The sequence below is a fragment of the Rhipicephalus microplus genome, unplaced genomic scaffold (genome assembly GCF_043290135.1).
Source record: "Rhipicephalus microplus isolate Deutch F79 unplaced genomic scaffold, USDA_Rmic scaffold_16, whole genome shotgun sequence".
Taxonomy (NCBI): domain Eukaryota; kingdom Metazoa; phylum Arthropoda; class Arachnida; order Ixodida; family Ixodidae; genus Rhipicephalus; species Rhipicephalus microplus.
This window is the reverse complement of record NW_027464589.1, coordinates 3,642,957-3,663,771: the sequence shown is the minus strand read 5'-3', so window position 1 is coordinate 3,663,771 and position 20,815 is coordinate 3,642,957. Positions and strand designations below refer to the sequence as shown.

The 20,815-nt window shown below is 47.3% G+C and overlaps 1 protein-coding gene across 1 annotated transcript in view; it reads right to left on the bottom strand.

Annotated features, from left to right (window-relative positions):
- Positions 1 to 20,045: 20,045 nt before the first annotated feature.
- The window catches only part of LOC119166645 (dorsal-ventral patterning protein tolloid), a 469,222-nt gene continuing 468,452 nt past the window's right edge, over positions 20,046 to 20,815 (bottom strand). The window contains exon 6 of the mRNA XM_037417961.2: positions 20,046 to 20,569. Within this exon, the coding sequence (XP_037273858.1) occupies positions 20,233 to 20,569 (337 nt within the window). The 3' untranslated portion in view covers positions 20,046 to 20,232. The remainder of the gene's footprint in view (positions 20,570 to 20,815) is intronic.

The following is a 20,815-nucleotide window of genomic DNA, read 5'->3' as shown; positions in this document are numbered from 1 at the left end:
CAGCGTTCGATCACCCGTCGCTCCACACCACGAGATGCAGGGCTTGCAGGCTTGGAAGCGAGCTGTGATCAGGTGGCACTGCTGGCAGATCTCAAGTCCTTCATACGTGAGGAAATCGCGCGGCAGTTCTCTCTCCTGCCCTTTGCCCACCCACCGGCTGCTCAACAATCGGCCACTACCATTCTTACACCCATCCGCCGAGCGATTGAGCAGGAAATAGCGGAGGTCATGCCTGCGTACCACCCACAACAACTTCCGGCCCCTGCACCCCCAAGTTACGCCCAAGTGGTCGCAAGGCCGCCTCCAGTCGTTCAAGCGCCTGCACCAGTGACTTACGCCGAAGCTGCCGCACGACCTCCGTCCTTTGCAGCGGGTATGCCGGCTGCATATGTTGGCGCAACCCCTCAGCCTCATTTTCAGCCCACCATGCAGCCTTTCCAGACACCGTTCCGGGCGAGACCCACCCCGGCAAACCGATGGCGCACACCCGACAACCGGCCCATCTGCTTTGCTTGCGGTTACGCCGGTCACGTAGCCCGTTATTGCTCTCGACTACAGCCGGCTCCCACTTCTCCTGTTACTGGCCACCTTAGCCGTTCGTATAACGAGGAACTGCCGTCTGTGCCACTGTCGTCTCGCCCAGGTCCGTCTGCTCGAAGGTCGCCGTCTCCACGACGTCGGTCTCTGTCCCCCATGCGGCCAAGTTCTTCTGCTCATGAGCGGGAAAACTAGTCGTCGCAGTCCCAGAGGCAAGGACTGCGACGCTATCGCATTGTGAAAGCCCTCAGAGCCGCCCATCTAATGTCATTGACGTGCTTGTGGACGGTGTTCATGCATCTGCTCTTATTGACACTGGAGCTGCGGTATCAGTTATGAGCGAAAACCTTTGCCGCTTGCTTCGAAAAGTGACGACGCCGATTTCTGGACTGTCCCTTCGTACCGCTAGCTCACATCGTATTAATCCTACAGCAGGCTGCACAGCTCGCGTTGTCGTTCAGGACGTTCTGTATGTCGCCCAATTCATCATCATTCCTGCATGCTCTCATGACGTCATCTTGGGATGGGATTTTCTCTCCCGCAACGACGCCGTCATTCATTGTGCCGCCGCCGAAATTGAACTCTCGCCCTTCTCGCAGTTGACGCCAGAAGACGGTCCCTCGACACTGAACAAGATTCTTGTGAAAGACGATACTATAGTGCCTCCAAGCTCGACGATGGGCGTATCGGTCTACTGCACCGGTCTCTCCGACACAATTGCACTTGTTTCGCCATCCTACCGTGCTTCCAGGAGGAAAGGTTGCTAGTACCTTTCGCGACCGTGCAAATCACCCAAGGCAACGCCGCTATTTTTGTGACCAACCCATCCCCGTACACTGTTACCTTGGTTCAAGGGGAATGTCTCGGCAGAGTGGAAGCAGTCGACGACGCACGTCCTGGACGTACCCGAAGACTCGCGTTGTCCCGATTCACGTACCATCAGTGCTGTTTCTACTTCTGACCCATCATCTCCTGATGTATTTGGCCCATTCATTGATGACAACCTTACGTCAGTGCAGCGTTCCCAGCTTCTAGACCTGTTGCAAGAATACCGTTCTTCTTTCGATGTCGGGCGAAGTTCTCTCGGTCGCGCGTCCACTGTTACGCATCGTATTGACACTGGTGCCCATCCACCATTACGGCAACGTCCATACCGCGTGTCGCCTGCTGAACGCCGGCAAATTAACGAGCAGGTTGACGATATGCTCCGACGCGACGTCATTCGGCCCTCGGACAGTCCATGGGCGTCTCCTGTTGTTCTTGTTGCGAAGAAAGATGGTTCTGTGCGGTTCTGTGTGGACTACAGACGGCTCAATAAGATCACTCGCAAGGATGTCTACCCACTGCCGCGCATCGACGACGCAATTGACAGCCTTCACGGAGCCCAATTTTTTTCTTCTCTCGATCTGCGCTCGGGGTACTGGCAAGTACCCCTGGCTGATGACGCTCGACCGAAGACTGCCTTCATCACACCCGACGGCTTGTACGAATTCAACGTCATGCCATTTGGTCTGTGTAATGCACCTGCGACATTTGAGCGCATGATGAACACCGTACTGCGCAACTTGAAATGGCACACGTGCTTGTGTTACCTCGATGACGTTGTTGTCTTCGCTCCAGATTTCTCCACCCATCTCCAACGTCTAAAAGAAGTTTTCGCACGTGTGAGCAATGCCGGCTTGCAACTAAATCTGAAGAAGTGCCGCTTTGCAGCACGCCAACTCACGATCCTAGGGTACGTAGTGTCCAAGGATGGCACTCTTCCTGACCCAGCCAAGCTTCGGGCCGTGGCCGAATTCCCAAAACCTGCGTTCGTCAAAGAACTGCGTAGTTTCGTGGGCCTGTGCTCATACTTCCGACGCTTTATACGAAACTTCGCCACGATTATATCACCGCTGACGAAGCTCCTCGGAAGTAACGGGCCCCTCAATTCGTGGTCGTCAGAGTGCGACAACGCGTTCTTGAAGCTCCGCCACTTGTTGACGTCTCCTCCCATTCTCCGCCACTATGACCCTACGGCCCCAACAGAAGTGCACACGGACGCCAGTGGTGTAGGCCTCGGCGCTGTCCTGGCGCAGCGCAAACCCGGGTTCCCTGATTATGTTGTGGCATATGCAAGCCGTACGCTCACAAGAGCCGAGACAAACTACACCGTCACGGAAAAAGAGTGCCTGGCGATCGTCTGGGCTCTTACAAAGTTTCGACCTTATTTGTATGGTCGCCCATTCGATGTCGTCACTGACCATCATGCACTATGCTGGCTGTCATCATTGAAGGATCCCTCAGGCCGCCTCGCCCGTTGGGCTCTTCGCTTACAAGACTACGACATCCGCGTCCTCTACCGCAACGGACGCCAGCATGCTGACGCCGACGCCCTCTCGCGCTCCCCTCTGCCTGAAGCTAACGTGCTCTGCTCAGTATCCTCGGTTGTTGTTTCTGCCATTGATGTTGACATCATCGCTACCGAACAGCGAAAGGATAATTGGATCGCCCAACTGATCGACTTGCTCTCTGATCCGTCCGCAACGCCATCCACGCGTGCCTTGCGTCGTCGAGCTCACCATTTCGCCATTCGTGACGGCCTCCTACACCGACGCAATTACGACGCCGATGGCCGGCAGTGGCTACTCGTGATACCCCGCAGTCTGCGGTCGGAGATATGTGAATCCTTCCATTCTGATCCACAGAGCGCGCACTCTGGGGTATTCAAAACCTACCATCGCATTAGACAACGCTACTTCTGGCGCGGGATGTACCGCTACGTCCAGCAGTTCGTTCGCTCCTGTCTCGCTTGCCAACGCCGCAAACCGTCCGCACACATGTCACCAGCCGGTCTGCAACCGTTACCTTGCCCTGACCGTCCGTTTGCACGCATAGGTATCGATTTGTACGGACCACTTCCTCTGACGTCCACTGGCGACCGCTGGGGCATCGTCGCCGTAGATCATTTAACGCGATACGCCGAAACCGCCGCTCTCCCTGCGGCTACTGCGCGTGATGTTGCGTCCTTCCTACTACATCGATTTATATTGCGCCACGGTCCACCCCAGGAGCTTCTCAGCGATCGAGGCCGTGTCTTCTTGTCAGAAGTCGTCGATGCCATTCTCACTGAGTGCCATTCTGTCCACCGCAAAACTACTGCTTACCACCCGCAGACGAATGGTCTGACCGAACGCTTTAACCGCACCCTCGGCGACATGCTGTCGATGTACGTCGCCGCCGACCACACGAATTGGGATACCATACTGCCCTTCGTCACTTACGCCTACAACACCGCCCCTCAGAGCACGACTGGTTTTTCACCTTTCTTTTTGCTGTACGGAAGGCACCCGTCACACACTATCGACACGATACTCCCGTACACGCCGGATCCATCTGAGTGTACACCTATTTCCGAGACCGCCAGGCTTGCTGAAGAGTGTCGCGAGCTTGCCAAGACTTTTACGACGCATGAGCAAGAGCGGCAGAAGAGTATTCGTGATGGCTCCGCCACTTCTGAGCCCACCTTCCTTCCTGGTTCCCTTGTATGGCTCTCAATCCCGACCTCTGTAGCTGGCCTTTCTTCCAAACTACTCCCGAAATATGAAGGTCCCTACCGTGTGATCGAGCGCACATCTCCGGTCAACTATCTTATCGAGCCAATTGAACAATCTTCGGACATGCGCCGCCGCGGGCGCGACATAATCAACGTGAAGCGTCTGAAGGCTTACAATGACCCGCTCGTAGTGACAAGCTGTTAGGTCGCCAGGCGGCTCCCTCTTCGACCCCGGGGTAATTGTACAGAAGCCGCCGAACACTGAAGTGGGTCGAACTCTTATGTGCTTTCTAGTGGGTCTGCCCAAAGAGAACGCCGCTCGCGCGGAGACCCCGTGTTTTGGCCGTTACTGTCGCCATTGTGTAGACTCGCTGTGTGCCGGCTAATAAACGCCATAACAATATATATATATATATATATATATATATATATATATATATATATATATATATCATTTTGGACCCACCTTTACCTCGGTCTGAAATCGCATCTGATGATCGCCGTCATCGATCCCTGCTCAGATATACTCCTTTTCGATTGTTGGCTTTTCTTTCTATATATTTTTTTCAGCTCAAAATTACGTTGTGTTTGAAAAACCATAAGCCTTTTAGTTAAGATCCTGCCGCCCGGTTCTGTGCCGATCCCCCTTTGTGGGTGTGCGCCAGAGTATCAAGGATCATCATCATCATCAAAAAGACCGACCCGCTGCTGCTTTCTCAGCGTCTTCAAACACGACCTCTGTCTTCACGTCGCGACACTGGTGGAGCAGCCGGGGCCTGCAACCTGATGCAGGAAAGCGTTGTTCGAAATTGTACCTCCAGTCTGGAGCCTCTACATCTTGTTACGGCTCCAGTACACCGATGCAGCCGGTGCCTACTAGGCCTAAGTGCAGCACTCTTGAATGCATCTCCTCTTACCAACATGGCGCCCCCTTCAACGTCTGCGAATCTTCCTCTGGCCCAGATGACTCATCCTTACCAGGTAACTATTTGACTCGTCGTGTTCCGGAAGTCTTCCGTGGAGAACCGTATGATGACGTCGAGAACTGGCTCGACCAGTTCGAGCGGACCGCTTTGGTGAATTGTTGGAGCGTGCAAGAGTAACTTAGCCATGTCTATTTTGCAATGGAAAATAGAGCTCGCACATGGTACAAGAAGAGGGAGCCTACTTTCCAAACCTGGGACGATTTTCGCCAAAAGCTTCTCGAGAAGTCTCTTAGTGCGGACCGACGGGATCTTGCACATCAGATGATTGAAGCCGCGGTGCAAAAGCCGAATAAAAGCGTCGCCGTGTTCACTGAGGATATGGCCCGTCTAATTCGCCACGCTAACCCTGACACGCCCGAGGCGAGGAAAGTTCGTCACCTTATGTGGGGAATTAAAGAACCGCTTTTCGCTGGCCTTGTACGAAATCCGCCAACAACAGTGGATGAATTTATCAAAGAGGCGACTGTCATTGAGCGGGTGCTCCGGCAACGATGCCGGCACTTTGACCGCCTGCCCGACGAAACGCCTGTTGGTGCCACCGCTCAAAACGCTGCCGTTTCCGAAAGTTCTTTACGGCAAATGATTAGGCAAATCCTTCGGGAAGAGCTGTGGGCCCTCGGCCTTCCGTATACTGGGCCTCCAGTTGCTTCTGTTGTAGAAATCGCGCGCCAAGAACTACGGCAAGCCTTTCCATCATCGGCGCCACCACCTGAACCACGTTCATTGGCGTATGCTGATGCCACCCGCCATCATCCACCTGCCCCACAAGAAACACCCTTTCAGCCAGGGCCTGTTACCTTGCCTTGGGGGCAGCGGAAACTTGTGCGGCGACCACCAGTGCACAGGACCGACTTGTGGCGCACTGCCGACCATCGACCTATTTGTTTCAACTGTGGCGAACCAGGCCGCATTTCGCGCTACTGCCATGATCGAGAAGCCCGGTTTGGAAACTTTTCTCGTCCCGCTTCATTTTATTTTCAAGACCATCGCGGCTATGGTGCTGATTACCTGCCGACGAACCAAGCGTCTTCCAAGTCGTCGCTGGCGGTTTTCCTCACCTGCACGAGGTTACACTTCTCCTAATCGCCAATGCTACGCTGACGCCGTCAGAAACCACTCCCCAAGCCCGTGCCAGAAAACTTAACTGCCGCGACCTCCGGGGGCAAGGATCCCAATTGCCAAGGCACCGAAAAGATCCCCTTGCCTTTACACAAAGACGACGTGACGACGGTGATGACGAAGACGACGACAACCACGAGCACTAATGCGATGAATTTGTGCGTGCCGAACTTAGCATTATTATAGACGGACACTTCGTAACAGTGCTGGTTGACACTGGTGCTGACTTCTCTATTAGGAGACGAGAGCTCACCAACCACCTTAAGAAGGTCAAGACGCCGTGGAGTGGGCCGAGCACAAGGAGTGCTGGTGGACAGCTAATGACGGCAACCTGTAAATGCCCCACTCGGCTCGTAATCGGCTATTCGAGGTTTGTCGCAACTTTTGTCACTTTATCGGACTTTTGTAAGGAGATGATTTTGAGTATGGATTTTCCGCGAGATTACGGTGCTGTCATCAACATTCCAGAAGGCATCGTCACCTTTTCCGCCCATCTTTACGTCGACGCCACCACTGAAGAACGAACAAAACGTTTACGTGTAGCCGATGATGTGATGCTCCTGCCGAGATCTTGCTGCCTTGTGTCGGTGTTATGTGAACGGCCGTGCCGTAATGAGATGATAGCGGAGCAAATAGACACGCTATTGCTTACGCAAGCTGTTTAAATAACGAGAGGCGTTCTGGCACCAACTGATGGGCGGGTAGAAATGCTCCTCACCAACATCAGCAACGAGCGTCGTCACATCCATAAGGGCGCCGCAATTGCCTACTACGACGACGTGGACCAATCCAGAGATTGCTTCACTCTGCAGCCGGACGACGCAACCGTCCCACTCTTGACACCTTTGTCTGTCAACATTTGCTCCACCCTGTCACTCTCGGATAAACAGAGGCTACTAGAGCTGATACACCAGTTCAAAAATTGTTTTTAGTGCACGTCGAAAGTCAAGCAAACACCACTGACCCGGCACCGAATCATCGTTGAGGAAAATCCAAGACCAATCCGACAAAACCCATACCATGTGGCTCCGAAAGAACGTGAGGAGATCCAAAAGCAAGTTCAGAAGATGCTCCAAGATGACGTAATACAGCCTTACAAAAGTCACTGGGCATCCCCCGTGATATTCGTTAAAAAGAAAGACGGCAGCTTGCGTTTTTGTATAGATTACCAAAAGTTAAACCAAGTCACGAAGAAAGACGTCTACCCACTGCCACGCATAGATGACTCTCTCGATCGGCTGCGGCATGCACGCTATTTCTCATCGATGGACCTGCGAAGTGGTTATTGGCAAATATAGGTCGACGAGTGAGACCGTGAGAAAACTGCCTTCGTGACGCCCAACGGTCTTTACGAATTTGAAGTGCTTCCGTTCGGGTTATGCTCTGCACCAGCCACTTTTCAGCGTTAAATGAACAGTGTGCTATCAGGAATGAAGTGGCAGACATGCTCGGTTTATCTAGACGACATTATTGTCTTCTCAGCTACATTTGAGGAACACCTAAGTCGATTATTTGCAGTTTTACAAGCTATATGTTCGGCTGGCCTCACTTAAAAACCAGAGAAGTGCCATTTCAGGTTTAGCGAACTTTGCTTCTTAGGCCAAGTGGTCAGCCACGAAGGTGTTTGACCTGACCCGGGCAAAATCGACGCCGTCGCAAAGTTTCCCGCACCGCATGACAAAAGAGCAGTAAGACGCTTCTTAGGCCTCTGCGCTTATTATCGTCGATTCATCGCAAACTTTTCGTCTATCGCGGCGCCTTTGACGCGACTCACACGAGAGGATGTCCTGTTTCTGTAGGGCCAAATTGAACAAACTGCATTCAATAGTTTACACCAATGCCTTCAAACACCTCCGGTCCATCCGCACTTTGACCAGGAAGCGCCAACAGCACTTAACACCGACGCAAGCAATGTAGGCCTGGGCGCCGTACTGATACAATGGCAAGATAACTTCGAGAAGTGATGGCCTATGCCAGCAGAGCTCCCTCTCACACTCGACTACCGAGAAAGAGTGCCTCGCCGTAGAATGGGTGGTTCTCTAATTTCGACCATATCTGCACGGCCGCTCAGTCAAGGTCGTCAGTGACCACCACTCGCTTTGCTGGCTCACTAACTTGAAATACCCATCCGGCCGTTTAGCACGCTGGAAACCTTTGGCTTCAAGAGTTTGATACGACCATGATTTATAAATCAGGGAAGAAGCACACCGACGCAGACTGTCTCTCACGGTCACCCGTTGAGCCTGCCGCTATTAATGACGAGTCTATGGACGCCGCAATCTGGGAAGTCATCAACGCAGCCATTATTTCACAAGAGCAGCGCAGTGACCCTGACCTGCTCCCACTTATCGACTTCTTGGAAGGACGACGTGAAGACGTGCCGCGAGTTTTTGCGAGAAAACTGCCATCTTTTTGTTTAAGGAACAATGTCCTATACAAGAAAAACTTTTCTCCCACCGGCAGCCCACACTAGCTCGTCGTCCCTGCATCCCTGCGAAAAGAAATTCTGGAAGCCTGCCATGAAGTCACCTCCAGTCATCTCCGCTGCACTCAAACATTTTCCCGTCTGCAAAACAGTTACTACTGGCCGAACCTACCTGCTGCTGTGAAACATCACGTCCAAACTCTGCCGACTGTCAAAGACGCAAAGCACCCCCCCCCCTTAGGGGGGTGCTTACATTACATTCCGTTTAAGTACCAGCATTTACATTACATTCCGTCCAAGTACCAGCAAAGCCATTCGCCCAAATTGGAATGGATTTCGTGGGCCCATTCCCAACTTCTAACGCAGGGAACAGATGGATCATTGTCGCCACCGATTACTTGTCTCGCTACGCAGAGACTAAAGCTATGACGAGGGCCACAGCAGCAGAAGCGGCTTATTACGTCATAGAAAACGTCGTCCTTCGGCACGGTGCGCCAATAGTTCTCATCACAGATAGAGGAACTGCGTTCATGGCAGAACTTTTGGAGTCGGTTCTGAGGCTCAGCGGTACAGCTCACCGGAGAACAACGGCGTACCATCCACAAAGGAACGGACTAACAGAGCGGCTTAATAAGACCCTCGCAGACATGCTCTGAATGTATGTCGGATTGGGATGAAATCCTGCCTTATGTGACCTTCGCCTATAATACTGCCTGGCAGGAAACTACTGGAATGACGCCGTGTAGTTTAATAGACGGGCGCGAAGTCACTGCAACGTTGGACGCTATGCTGCCGCACGAGTGTGACGACAACCATGCTGACGCTGAAGAATTCGGTCAGCGCGCTGAAGAAGCCCGAGAGCTAGCCCGCGCGCGTATTTGTCACCAGCAACACAACGATGCGAAATGGTACGGCCTACGACATAATTTGATAACCTACACACCAGGCGACAAGGTATGGGTCAGGGTCCCAATAAGTCGACGCGGACTTTCAGAGAAGCTTCACGACGATACTTCCACCCATATCGAGTCACCTAGTTCCAGTCGCCGAAACCACTCACCCGAGATCGTGCAGGTCATCCGGACGAAACCCTACTTGTCCAGCTAACTCTCGTTTGTCCTGTGGGTGCCGGTGCATATGTCCGTTTTTTTAATTGGAGCGCCTTGGCTGCGCATCGGGACGATGCCATTTATGGAGGGAGGCAAATGTCACGTGCGTCCCACGAGAAAGATGAAGGCGACAGTGCATACGCGCATATGCACGCTTTTATGCAGAACGCAACAACGAGAAAGACGGGGAACTCTATTGCACACGGTAAATAAAAAGACCAACCCGCTGCTGCTTTCTCTGCGTCTTCAAACACGACCTGTGTCTTCACGTTGCGACAATATATAGCACCCACTATATAAAGATGAAGTAGGAAACAGTCTCTGTAGATTGCAATTTCTCAGATGTGTCTACGTTTAAAGGACCCCTGTCAGCATAAGTTTTGTTTGCGACTTTTATACTTTCATTTGTACCTTTAAAGTACCCCTGACACCTAATTTGAAAACTCGAGATGCTTGTGTTTTTTGATAGTCCTGTATGTGAGGACACCTTTGACCGACTATTATTGGCGAGCGTAGCCTAGCAATTTGGTTTAATGTAAGGGTGCGTGCTCTTCCGAGTATTCAGGTGCAGTCGGCATTTTTCGTGGCTTGACGTAGACCAGGACTCCCCTTGTGTAGTTGCAGGCTCAACAACTGTGGGGCGCGCACAATACTCCCTCCCACTGGGCCCCGGCGAGGTTTATTGTTTGTCAGCCCCCTCGCTCTGTTGTCGGGCTGCTCTCAAGGTGGTTTTGGCTGTTTACGCCAAGAATGCTTTTCTTCCTTCTGAGAGGGACACGTGCAAAGCACCCGCATCCTTTCATTTTTCACCGCATGCGGGTCCAACTAATTGAAAACAGCTTCAGGCGCTGCTCCGCTGTAGAGTGCTAGTTTCTTACGGTATTTAAACGGGCGTTTCGAACTTATGCAAATTTGTTCTGAAGTGATGCCGCTAACATTTATTATATGATGCATTTACTTTATAATTTTGGCATTACCAGACAAAAATCTAGGAATTCCTGTAAAAAAATCCCAAACAAAGTTTTCGCTGTCAGGGGTCCTTTAGGTCTGGTGATGCCGTAATTGAATCATAAATACTCCGAAACACGGCATAACTCATGCTCTCATTGTTAATTCAGAACAATTTTGTGTAACTTAGAAACGTCTGAATGCTTCGCTATGTGTGCCCCAATTATAAATTGGCGGTAACATGTGTGCCACCAGGATCGCAAGAAAAAAACGAAAAGAAATCTTTCTTTTTATATGGGCCTATCGTCTTATCTATTTCCAATAAGTCCATCTTATTACATAAAAAATATTTTATATTCCATGTCTGCCTCTTCAAGCAGGGGTGCCCCAATTTTCCCACTACTTTTGTCCATCTCTGTTTTTTCATAGGAAACTATAGAAAACTAGCGCCTCACAGTGGGATTGCACGTGAGACTATGTGCTCTCAAGCTTCCGTGACGCCGCACGCGTAGTTTTTAAAAAGGTGTACCCGTAGCTGGTGAAGAATGAAACGATGTGGGCGCTTTGAGCATTACTTTCAAAAAAAAGAAAAGAAAAGCAGTTCTGGCGTACGCAGCCCAACTAACCTCGACGCAACCCCGCAATAGAGCGAGAGTGGTGACAAACTATAGTACACGCTGCTGGCCAGTCGGGCTATCGGGGAAGCCCTGCAAACATTCTCTGACGTCGACAATACTTGACAATAATTGACCTCTGCGATGCCCCGAGGGGATCACTGGCCTATGTCAAACGACAGAAAATGTCGATGGCACCAGAATACTCGAATGAGCATGCACCCTTTCTTTCAAACCAAATTAAAATATCTCAGAGGCAACGCTCGTCCCTAATAATCAGGAGTGCCCCGCAAGCAGGAATCTCAAACAACACAAGCATCTCGAGTTTCCAAAATTGGTGTGAGGGGTCATTTAATAATGCACAATCGTTGGAAGTAGTTTATGTGACCGGAACAATCATGACATTGCGACATTGGGACAGTCATGACAATACATAGATTGGTGTTAGAAGCATTCTTCAAGAAATTTTTCGCGTTGTGCACTTCATTAGAAGCACTGGTAACATAACCAATCATCTTAAGCTAACAGATTATGATATAAACAATGACAAGTAATGTCCTTGGACTTCAAACGAAACGAAATCTCGTAAGTGCAATTTGGTCGCGTAGGCCTGCGCAGGCAGATCATAAGTGGTCACTCTTTTCTAGTCACACTAATGGGAAGGGGTGCAAAGTCTGCCCGATGCATTGGCTTGTAGGGCGGAGGCACTGCGACTAACCTCCACATCCTCTCACCCCCTGAAAGAGAAATCCCTGCGCATGCTTATGCTTGTTCGCACAGTAAACAACACACAAGCTGCCGTGTGTTGAAATGGACATTCGAGATTTCAACGAATGCAAGAACGCTAACATTGCTATGACTCTTATGATTTTATTTGTTCTTTTATATAAATGCATAGCAGTTTATAAGCATACAAATTGAAGGTGTCTGTGATTTTTTGTTTCTTAAGCACAGGCGGAGTAGTACTTCAATTGATATTCGGAATGCCCATACACACTCGCAGCACCAAGTGGAATTCAGGAATGCCCTCTGAAGAAGGGTTAATAGACGACAAAACGGCAGCAGTGTGCAGTCGCTTTTTTTTGTTAGGCTGTGGCACCTTCAGTGATAACGCGTTTTTTTTTTCAAAGTTTGAAAGTTTATTGAAAGTTTATTGAAATTGATTGGTTACAAATGGTGGTTACAATGGTGTTTACTATTGATACAGAGGGAGGTCCCAAAGTCAAGAGACTGTACAGGGGACCTCCCATAAGAGCTGAGTAAACAAAAGTACTTTAACGCAACAAAGATGTGTACACAAAGTAAACACTCAAAAAGAAGCAATTAACACTGAAACATCGTGGATTATTTAAAAATTACAAAAGAAAGCAGAGATGATGAAATGATGAAATGACTATGCTGAATGCAGATAATTCCGAAGGTTGATTTTGAATGCGTGGAAATTGGAGATATTTTTAACATGGCATGGTAATGAGTTCCATAGTTGTGTGGCTGAAAAGTTAGTAGTGAACTTACCATAATTAGTTCTGGGTTTCGGTAATAAGAAGCTATTGCTGGATGCGAAACGTGTTGACAAAGAGTAAGGATACTGGCTTTTGATGATTATAGGGAACGGGAGCTTTCCGCTGATGGATTTGTGGATTAGTATTGCGAGGGAATATTTATGTAGTTTTCCCACCGACAGGATACCGTTAGAGGTGAGCAAAGGCAATGCTTCTGATGTGTAGGTGCTATGTGTCATGATGCGAATAGCCTGATTTTGAGTGTGTTGCAATGGAGATAAATGGACTGGATACGTGTTTCCCCATGATGATATGCAATAATTAATATACGTATGAATGAAAGCGTAATAAAGGGATATTAGTGTGTTCATATGGAAAAAATTGCGAACTTTAATTAATATCCTAATGCCATAAGCTGTCTTCTTTGTTAACGATGAAACATGCTCATCAAATTTTAGGTGCTTATATAATGTGACTCCGAGAAACATGACACTGTCAGTAGGATAAAGTGTGTTTGAAGCGAAAGTTAAAGATGGTGAACCTGAATAAATCCTATGCTTAGAAGAAAAAATGACGAACTGAGATTTTGTAGCATTTATCTGTAGTTTATTTTGCCGGCACCAGGTAACTATGCTGTTCGCGTCGTGGTTAAGCTTGTAGATTAATGAATCAAGGTGGTTATCTGAGCAGAAAATAGTAGTGTCGTCAGCGTAAAGAATACAGTCAGATGATTTTAGGCATTGTGAAAGATCATTGATGTATATTAAAAATAAGAGAGGTCCTAATATTGATCCCTGCGGTACCCCAATGTTACTTGTTTTAGGGTGTGAGTAAGTGTTAGATATAGACACAATATATTCTCTACCTTTTAAGTAGTTACGTAGTAATTTCAGTGGCGGGCCTGCTATTCCAATAGACTCTAATTTAGCAAATAGTATATTGTGAACAAGTGAATCGAATGCTTTAGACAAATCAATAAAGAGCGCCCCCGTCAAATTACCTGCATCAATTGCCTGCCGAATTTTATCTGTCAAGTAAATTAATGCTAAATCAGTTGAGCATCCCTCCCTAAATCCAAATTGATTAGTTGATAAGACATGAAATTTTGAAAAATAGGAAGACAAGCGTGTTACTATTAGTTTTTCAACAACTTTGCTAAAGAATGAGAGTATAGCTATAGGTCGATAATTAGATGTGAGACGCTTATCTCCCTTCTTGAAAACAGGAATTATTTTGGCTTTCTTCAAGGAGCTTGGAAAAATTCCCGTGGTAAAAATAAGGTTTACTATGTGACAAAATGTTTCAGATATTAAACTTGCTATGAGTTTTATGAGAGAGGGGCGGAAATTATCAATACCGGGCCCGGTATTTTTTAGACTAGAAATGATAGTGACTATTTCTTCAGGTGTCACGGGGTGAAGGAAAAAGCTGTGAGGCATGCGTGGGTAAGGCTGGGTCAGAGGATCGTCTTCCCGTTGCTTGTCTGTACAGAAGAAGTTAATAAAAGAGTTAGCAATGTCTAAGGGATTATCGAGAAGTAGGTCTCCCGATTTTATCATTGTTATTTCGCTATGCTGGTTGGGTCTACCCAAAAACGAGTTTAAAATTTCCCACTGTTTTTTTACATCATTACCGGCACACTTAATTTTATTTTCATAGTACTGTGTTTTGGCATGTTTGAGTAGTTTTCCTAAACGATTAGAATATTTTTTATACCTATCATGAAGCGCAGTATTGAACGGTTGTTTTTTTTTTCTGTAAAGGTTATCTTTTTTCTTCAGGCAATCAAGCAAACTGCTAGATAGCCATGGGTTACGAGGAGCTGAGAACGGTTTTTTACAGTTCATTATTTCGGTAGAATCTGCAAGGGCATTGGAAATTATCTTTGAAAATGTATCGTAGGCAGTTTCAGGGTTATCGCACGCGATGACTGGGTTCCAGTCTGTAGCAGATATTAACTCAAAGAACTTTGTTGAATTGAGCTTCTTTCTGGTTAGGCCTGTGACAATAGCGCAAGGAGTGTATTTTAAACGCACAAATATTGGATAGTGATCGGTAACAGAGGCTTCGACAACGCCGCAGTCAGGGTTAGTAAGGAGATTTGATAAAACGTGGTCAATAAGTGTACCTTGTTTATTTGCGGGACATCGAGTTGGAAGCGTAACTAGGTTTTCATACCCAAAGCCATTTAGGCAGTTAACGTATTCATTGAACAGTGTGTTGGATGGATCTAGGAGGTTAATATTGATATCGCCCATGATAATGACATTTTTCTGCTCCAGGGATAATTTGTGCAACAAATTACCAAGGGCCGAGCAATAAGCACTTCCACATGATGACGGTGAACGATAGATGCAACCAACTATAAGGTTTTTTTTGTCCTGTGAAAAAAATGAATCGTGAAATTCAACCCAAACAGATTCGCAGTTAGCCACTTTGAGTGTCAAGTCAAGTCGTCTATGAAAACGCAGTTCCGAGGACACGAAAATAGCCGCACCACCATGATTACTATTATCGCGGTGACAGTATTCAGCAGAGTATGAGGGGAAGGTATACAAGTGATTATGAGATGCGGAAAGCCACGTTTCGCTAATACAAATCACAGAAAACCTGTGACTAGTTGATGATAAGAAAGTTGGGATACCATCCATGTTTTTTTGCAGACTGCGTGCATTAAAATGAATTAGTGAACGGCAGGGCAAGGAAAAATAGGTCTGAAGTTCGTGAGGTCGAATGTACGAAGCCATTTCACATAACTGAAAGATTGACTACTAGACTGATTGCAAAATGTTAGGCAATATTGCATAAATCAGAATCGGAAGCAATGCGAATTACCCGACTGTCGGGAGACTTCCGCACCTTAATCTGGCAATTTTCCGTCCAGATGAACTGCCATCCTTTTTCTTTCTTTAAGGCAAGTGCCCTAGAGAACAAGCGCTTATTGTCTGGTGATAGGTGCTCATTCACAAATATTGCCTGTGCGTTCTCTCCTGAATACCCTATACTTCGAGTGTTCAGCCGCGCCCTTCTGGCTTTCTTCATGAACTCGTTCTTTTTTTCACGAGAGCAAAACCGCACAATTATATTCCTTTGACCGGACTTTGCAGGTACACGATGTACCGTGTCGACATCGCTAGCCGAGACCTTACAGTTGATTTTGTCGCCAATGGCAGTCAGGATTGCGGAACAATCCTCTCCTTGGGTAGAGGGCACCCCTTTTATTTCCAAGTTATTTAACCTTGAGTACTGCTCGAGGTTGGCGACTTTACATTGAAGGGCCTCATTTTCTGCTTTTAGAGCGCGATTTGCGGCAGTCAGCTCGAGCTGCTGGGAGCGTGTCGACTCGACCACCTCGTTCAAGAGTTTTAAACTGTCATCCATACGACCAACTTCAGCTCTCAATTCACCGACGTCTAAGCCTGCGTCCTGAAGCTTGGTTTGTATATTAACAACAAGCCGGTCAACCAATTCATTCAATCTAAGTTTGAATAAATCTTCTAGCTCGTCTAAGCGCTTGCAGAGTTCGGCATTCGTCGGCATCGTGTAAAATGGCTAAACACGTGAGTACAAAGTGAGTATACAAGCCGTAACACCAACAGTAGCAGCAGCAGTTGCTAGACTAAGAAATTCTAAGGAAGTGTCAAAAATGAAGCAACCAACCTGTGAAACCAAGGAAGTTCGCTTAGATGCGTGCTTGTGAATGCAACTGCTGCTGCTACAACAGTGATGCTTCCGCTGGGACGGCTTTTATGACAGAGGAACGGGCCGCGTAGAAGCAGCTTGGGGGTGGCTTCAGCGCAATCTGCGCCAAGGCCAGATGAGTGGTCCTTTTCGCGCAGGCACGTGTACGATGCACGGATGAGAACCCAGGTAGTCGCCGCGGCTATCTGTGAAACCAAGGAAGTTCGCTTAGATGCGTGCTTGTGAATGCAACTGCTGCTGCTACAACAGTGATGCTTCCGCTGGGACGGCTTTTATGACAGAGGAACGGGCCGCGTAGAAGCAGCTTGGGGGTGGCTTCAGCGCAATCTGCGCCAAGGCCAGATGAGTGGTCCTTTTCGCGCAGGCACGTGTACGATGCACGGATGAGAACCCAGGTAGTCGCCGCGGCTATCTGTGAAACCAAGGAAGTTCGCTTAGATGCGTGCTTGTGAATGCAACTGCTGCTGCTACCAAGAAATGTTATTAAGAAATGAACACTTCACATGTGTCCAGCATCAGTGAACCATATAAGTGAGTTGGTTCTCTCGAGGCGTGTAGTTTTGATAAAAATACGTGAAAACTCACGCTTTTAGTGATTTGCTGAACCCACGTATATTGGTTATTAGCAGCCACATGACCTCTTCAGCTGAAACTCACAGTGATTCAACTGTATATAGCATTTCCCATGCTTTTGTGGGAAAATATATGCCAGAACATTCTATCCGAAGTCGCACGGGCTGATGATTTGCTCTTCTATAACTGCGCAATCACAAATAGTCAGCATTACACCACCTGTCTTTGTACGTTTTTGATAGAGGGATGCACACTGAAATCGATTCAGTTGTTTACCAGTTAGAGCAAAAAAATGTTCGCCCCGCCAAGACATTAATATTGTAATGCTAAGCGGTAGAAGTCGTTCATCAGAAAATATGTTTCTGAATGATTTGAGCAGTGAAGTTGAAATGAACCATCTTGACGACGAGGATATTTCGCTCGACGTAGGAGGCCGTGAAAGCAGCGAGAGTGAGAGTGATGATGAAAGGTTAGGCTAACTCCCAATGAGCACATTGCATTCACGTACCCTCATGCGCTAACGTTTTTTCATGCTTGTAAGTCACTGTGATTGTGTTCAATGTACAATGTCCTTGAGCGAGATCAAAATAAAAGCACAGTTTTTCTTGTACAACCCATGTAGCATAATTACTGTGGCTGTTATAGAGCACCGCATGCCACCAAAATACTCGAGCTCAAACAGAGAAGCGGTATGGTTAAAGTGATGAAACGTGCAGTCTCGGCCACAACCCTTGCCTCTCTGTAAACTTCCGCACTTCACCGGTACATTCAGAACAGCTTCCTTCAGTGAATTTCGGGGATGTCCAACAATTGCACGTTGTTAAAAGCATAAGTGTGTATTATTTTGGATATTCCTGTTCATATCAGGCTGATAGAACCCGCCACGTTCAAGTTCTGTGAGTTGCGCATGGCTAGACTCTCAGCATGGCTGCGACACAAGCGCTACTAAATAGGATAATAAATGCTTGTGTCTCGTGTAGGAAGAAACGCCGTGTTCCTGAACAAGGACTGTCGGTGCCATGATATGGTTAGAAAACCGTCACAACGTTTGACCTTCGGTGCCGTGCAGAAGTTTTCCGCTACTCACTAGAGGCCTACCACTGCGGCGAATCCGTCGGGTCGGTACGGAGTGCCCTTAAGTTCAAAAGCCAAATCCAGTTCTTGCAGGTTTCTGTAACACGCACGAAGTTTCGGGGAGCATCGTTCATGCACAACAACGGAGGTGCACTATAACCTTTCACACCGCTGCAAACCATTAGGTAGTGATCACTGATCACTTTTTATGTTTAGGCAAAATATTTGGCTGGATGTACTTTTCAGTGCAGCTCATGGATACACTCATCCAAAGCGCAACGAGCCGCACATCATATATGTTCCCATGCTAGAAAACGGGTTGCCCTCCTACGGGCACCATTTTTAATCATACAGCGCACCACCGTTTGTTCGTGAGCATTACAGATATTGCATGCATTACGAAGAACTCTACTTTGTCGGACGGGTATGTGTTTTGAGTTTGTAGTGGTGGTGGTAGCTCTCTCCAAGAGGCCTTAGTGTAGGTATGACTGAAATAACGAGTTATAACAAAGCAATTTTACTTCATGCGGTAGGACGCATCTGTGCCATGGTGCCAGACCAATAGCTTGGGAGGATTTTGTGACTATATGATCTATATGTTGGTCCCAAAGCACATGTTCTGAAAAAGACACTACCAGCGCACCTATCTCTACATTGTCAAGAGTGTAAATGCACACTGAAATTCCAGGAATGCACAGTGTTTTGCAGCTACAAGAATAAAGGCAAGCGTACAATGGTAGATGCTTGTATATTGCACGTAGCGGTCAGGAATGCGTGAGCAAGCCGTGGAATAATTTGCATTAGGAAGCAATTAAAGGCCTGATCACCTATCTCTCGCATAGTGCCCCGAGTATGCCGGATCGACAGGCAATGCTGCATGCTTGTACGCTCGTAGATATATTTTTGATCTATTTGATTTTTAACCTGAGTGATCTCACACGTTTAGTTAAGGTTTGTGTAATGAAGATCCCTCTTCTTGTTTGCGTATCTGCAGACATACCTATTTTGTAATGAATCTTCAAGAAGAGTCATAAGTATGGTTCATCGTGGAATATAGGTATCTATCAAATTAATCACTTTCTTTTAGCAGGCCCAGTCTTATTGGTTTACGCACAACCTTCGTAAATTACTCAAAATAAGATAAAATGGCGAACAAGCCAAAAAAAATGTTACGTTCAGTTTCGACCATTGAAGCTGCGTAGAAATTTCCGGAAAGCAGACTTATTCGCCTAGTAAAACAAATGAATATAAGAGATGCCTATGCATAATCTTTGTGCCCATCGTGATGCTTGTGTTTTCAAGCGATAAACATGATCAGAGAGTTTACAAATCATGCAGGTATATTTTTTTTACTTGCGCAGTGCAGCTGCACGTTGTGGTACTACTGGCATGCTTGGGTAATGCTTTTTTTTCATTTATAACATACTGCAGACAAGAATTTGGTCCTTGCAGGAAGGGCACTCATAGTACACTAAAAAAAGAAATACAATATGAAAATATCAATACAGTGAGCACAAGGAATGTGCAAATTTTTACACTTAACTTAGTAAAGACACTCATACTGCTTAGTATAAAAACGCAGTACTGTAGTTACAACAGAAGTAAGTAAAATGAAGTAAAACATACAATACACTCACGCATGCACCTTCACGCAATCACTTCTAAAACTGGAGCAGCAGCTTAACTTATGGCGCTAGGGAAGAGACGCATTCTATATGCGGCCAACATTGTGCATAGCGTGCTAATATTTGTAGGGGTTGAACGTCCGAAGACCACCATGTGACGCCGGTGCATAGAGCGTAGTGTGTAAAATTGGATCAATGCATTGTGCATAAAGCATGAATGCCCTTGCACAAGACAGGAACAATCTACCTGTACACCACTGTAACCGACTATCATGCATATACTGAATAAGTTCATCTTTGTGATGACCACGTGAGTTCTTTTATTGCCATCATTTCTTTCAATGCCTAAGAGCTGTACCCGTTTTCCTCGCGATTCACTTAGACATGAAGATATAGCAACTCGTTTTGTGCTCTACGTTACTTCAGTTGCTACATAATTTTATACTAATAGTTTGTCATATACTTGAACAATTCTAGAGAAATTTATCCCATCTGCCGGGCTAGTTGTCTTTTGTTTACCTCAAACCCAAAGCTCACGGAGGAGCCGTCCATGCTGCCTGTTTTGCTAGTGAACAGGAGCAGCAAAGAAGAGCCCGTGGATTGAAACGCAGTCCTCGGCTGTTCAGTACGCGGTTTGTTAGTGTCGCACAGCTTCGTGATGATGTAGCGGGGGTCAGGGCGAAGCGAGTCGTATATTCGCACTGCCTCCTCACAAAGAGTAACGCGCTCCACTCTAAACCACAGGAACTCGACGTGTACCAGTTCTCCCGGGGGTGCAGTAAACTTGTACGAGCAGGTAGTATCTACTGGATACCAGGATCTGCGTGCACCAAAAAAAGGTATGTCAAGCTACGAAAGCACTGCTATAGAGTACGTGAATATTACTTTGACAAAACAAGCTAATGTTGTGCCAGTTTTCAAAAGTGGTTCTAAATCAGACGTATCAAATTACAGACCAATTTCTTTGACGCCGATTTGTTGTAAAGTACTTGAACATGTTCTTTTTTCTGCTTTAATGAATCACCTGACTTCAATTAAATTTTTTAATCCTAAACAACACGGATTT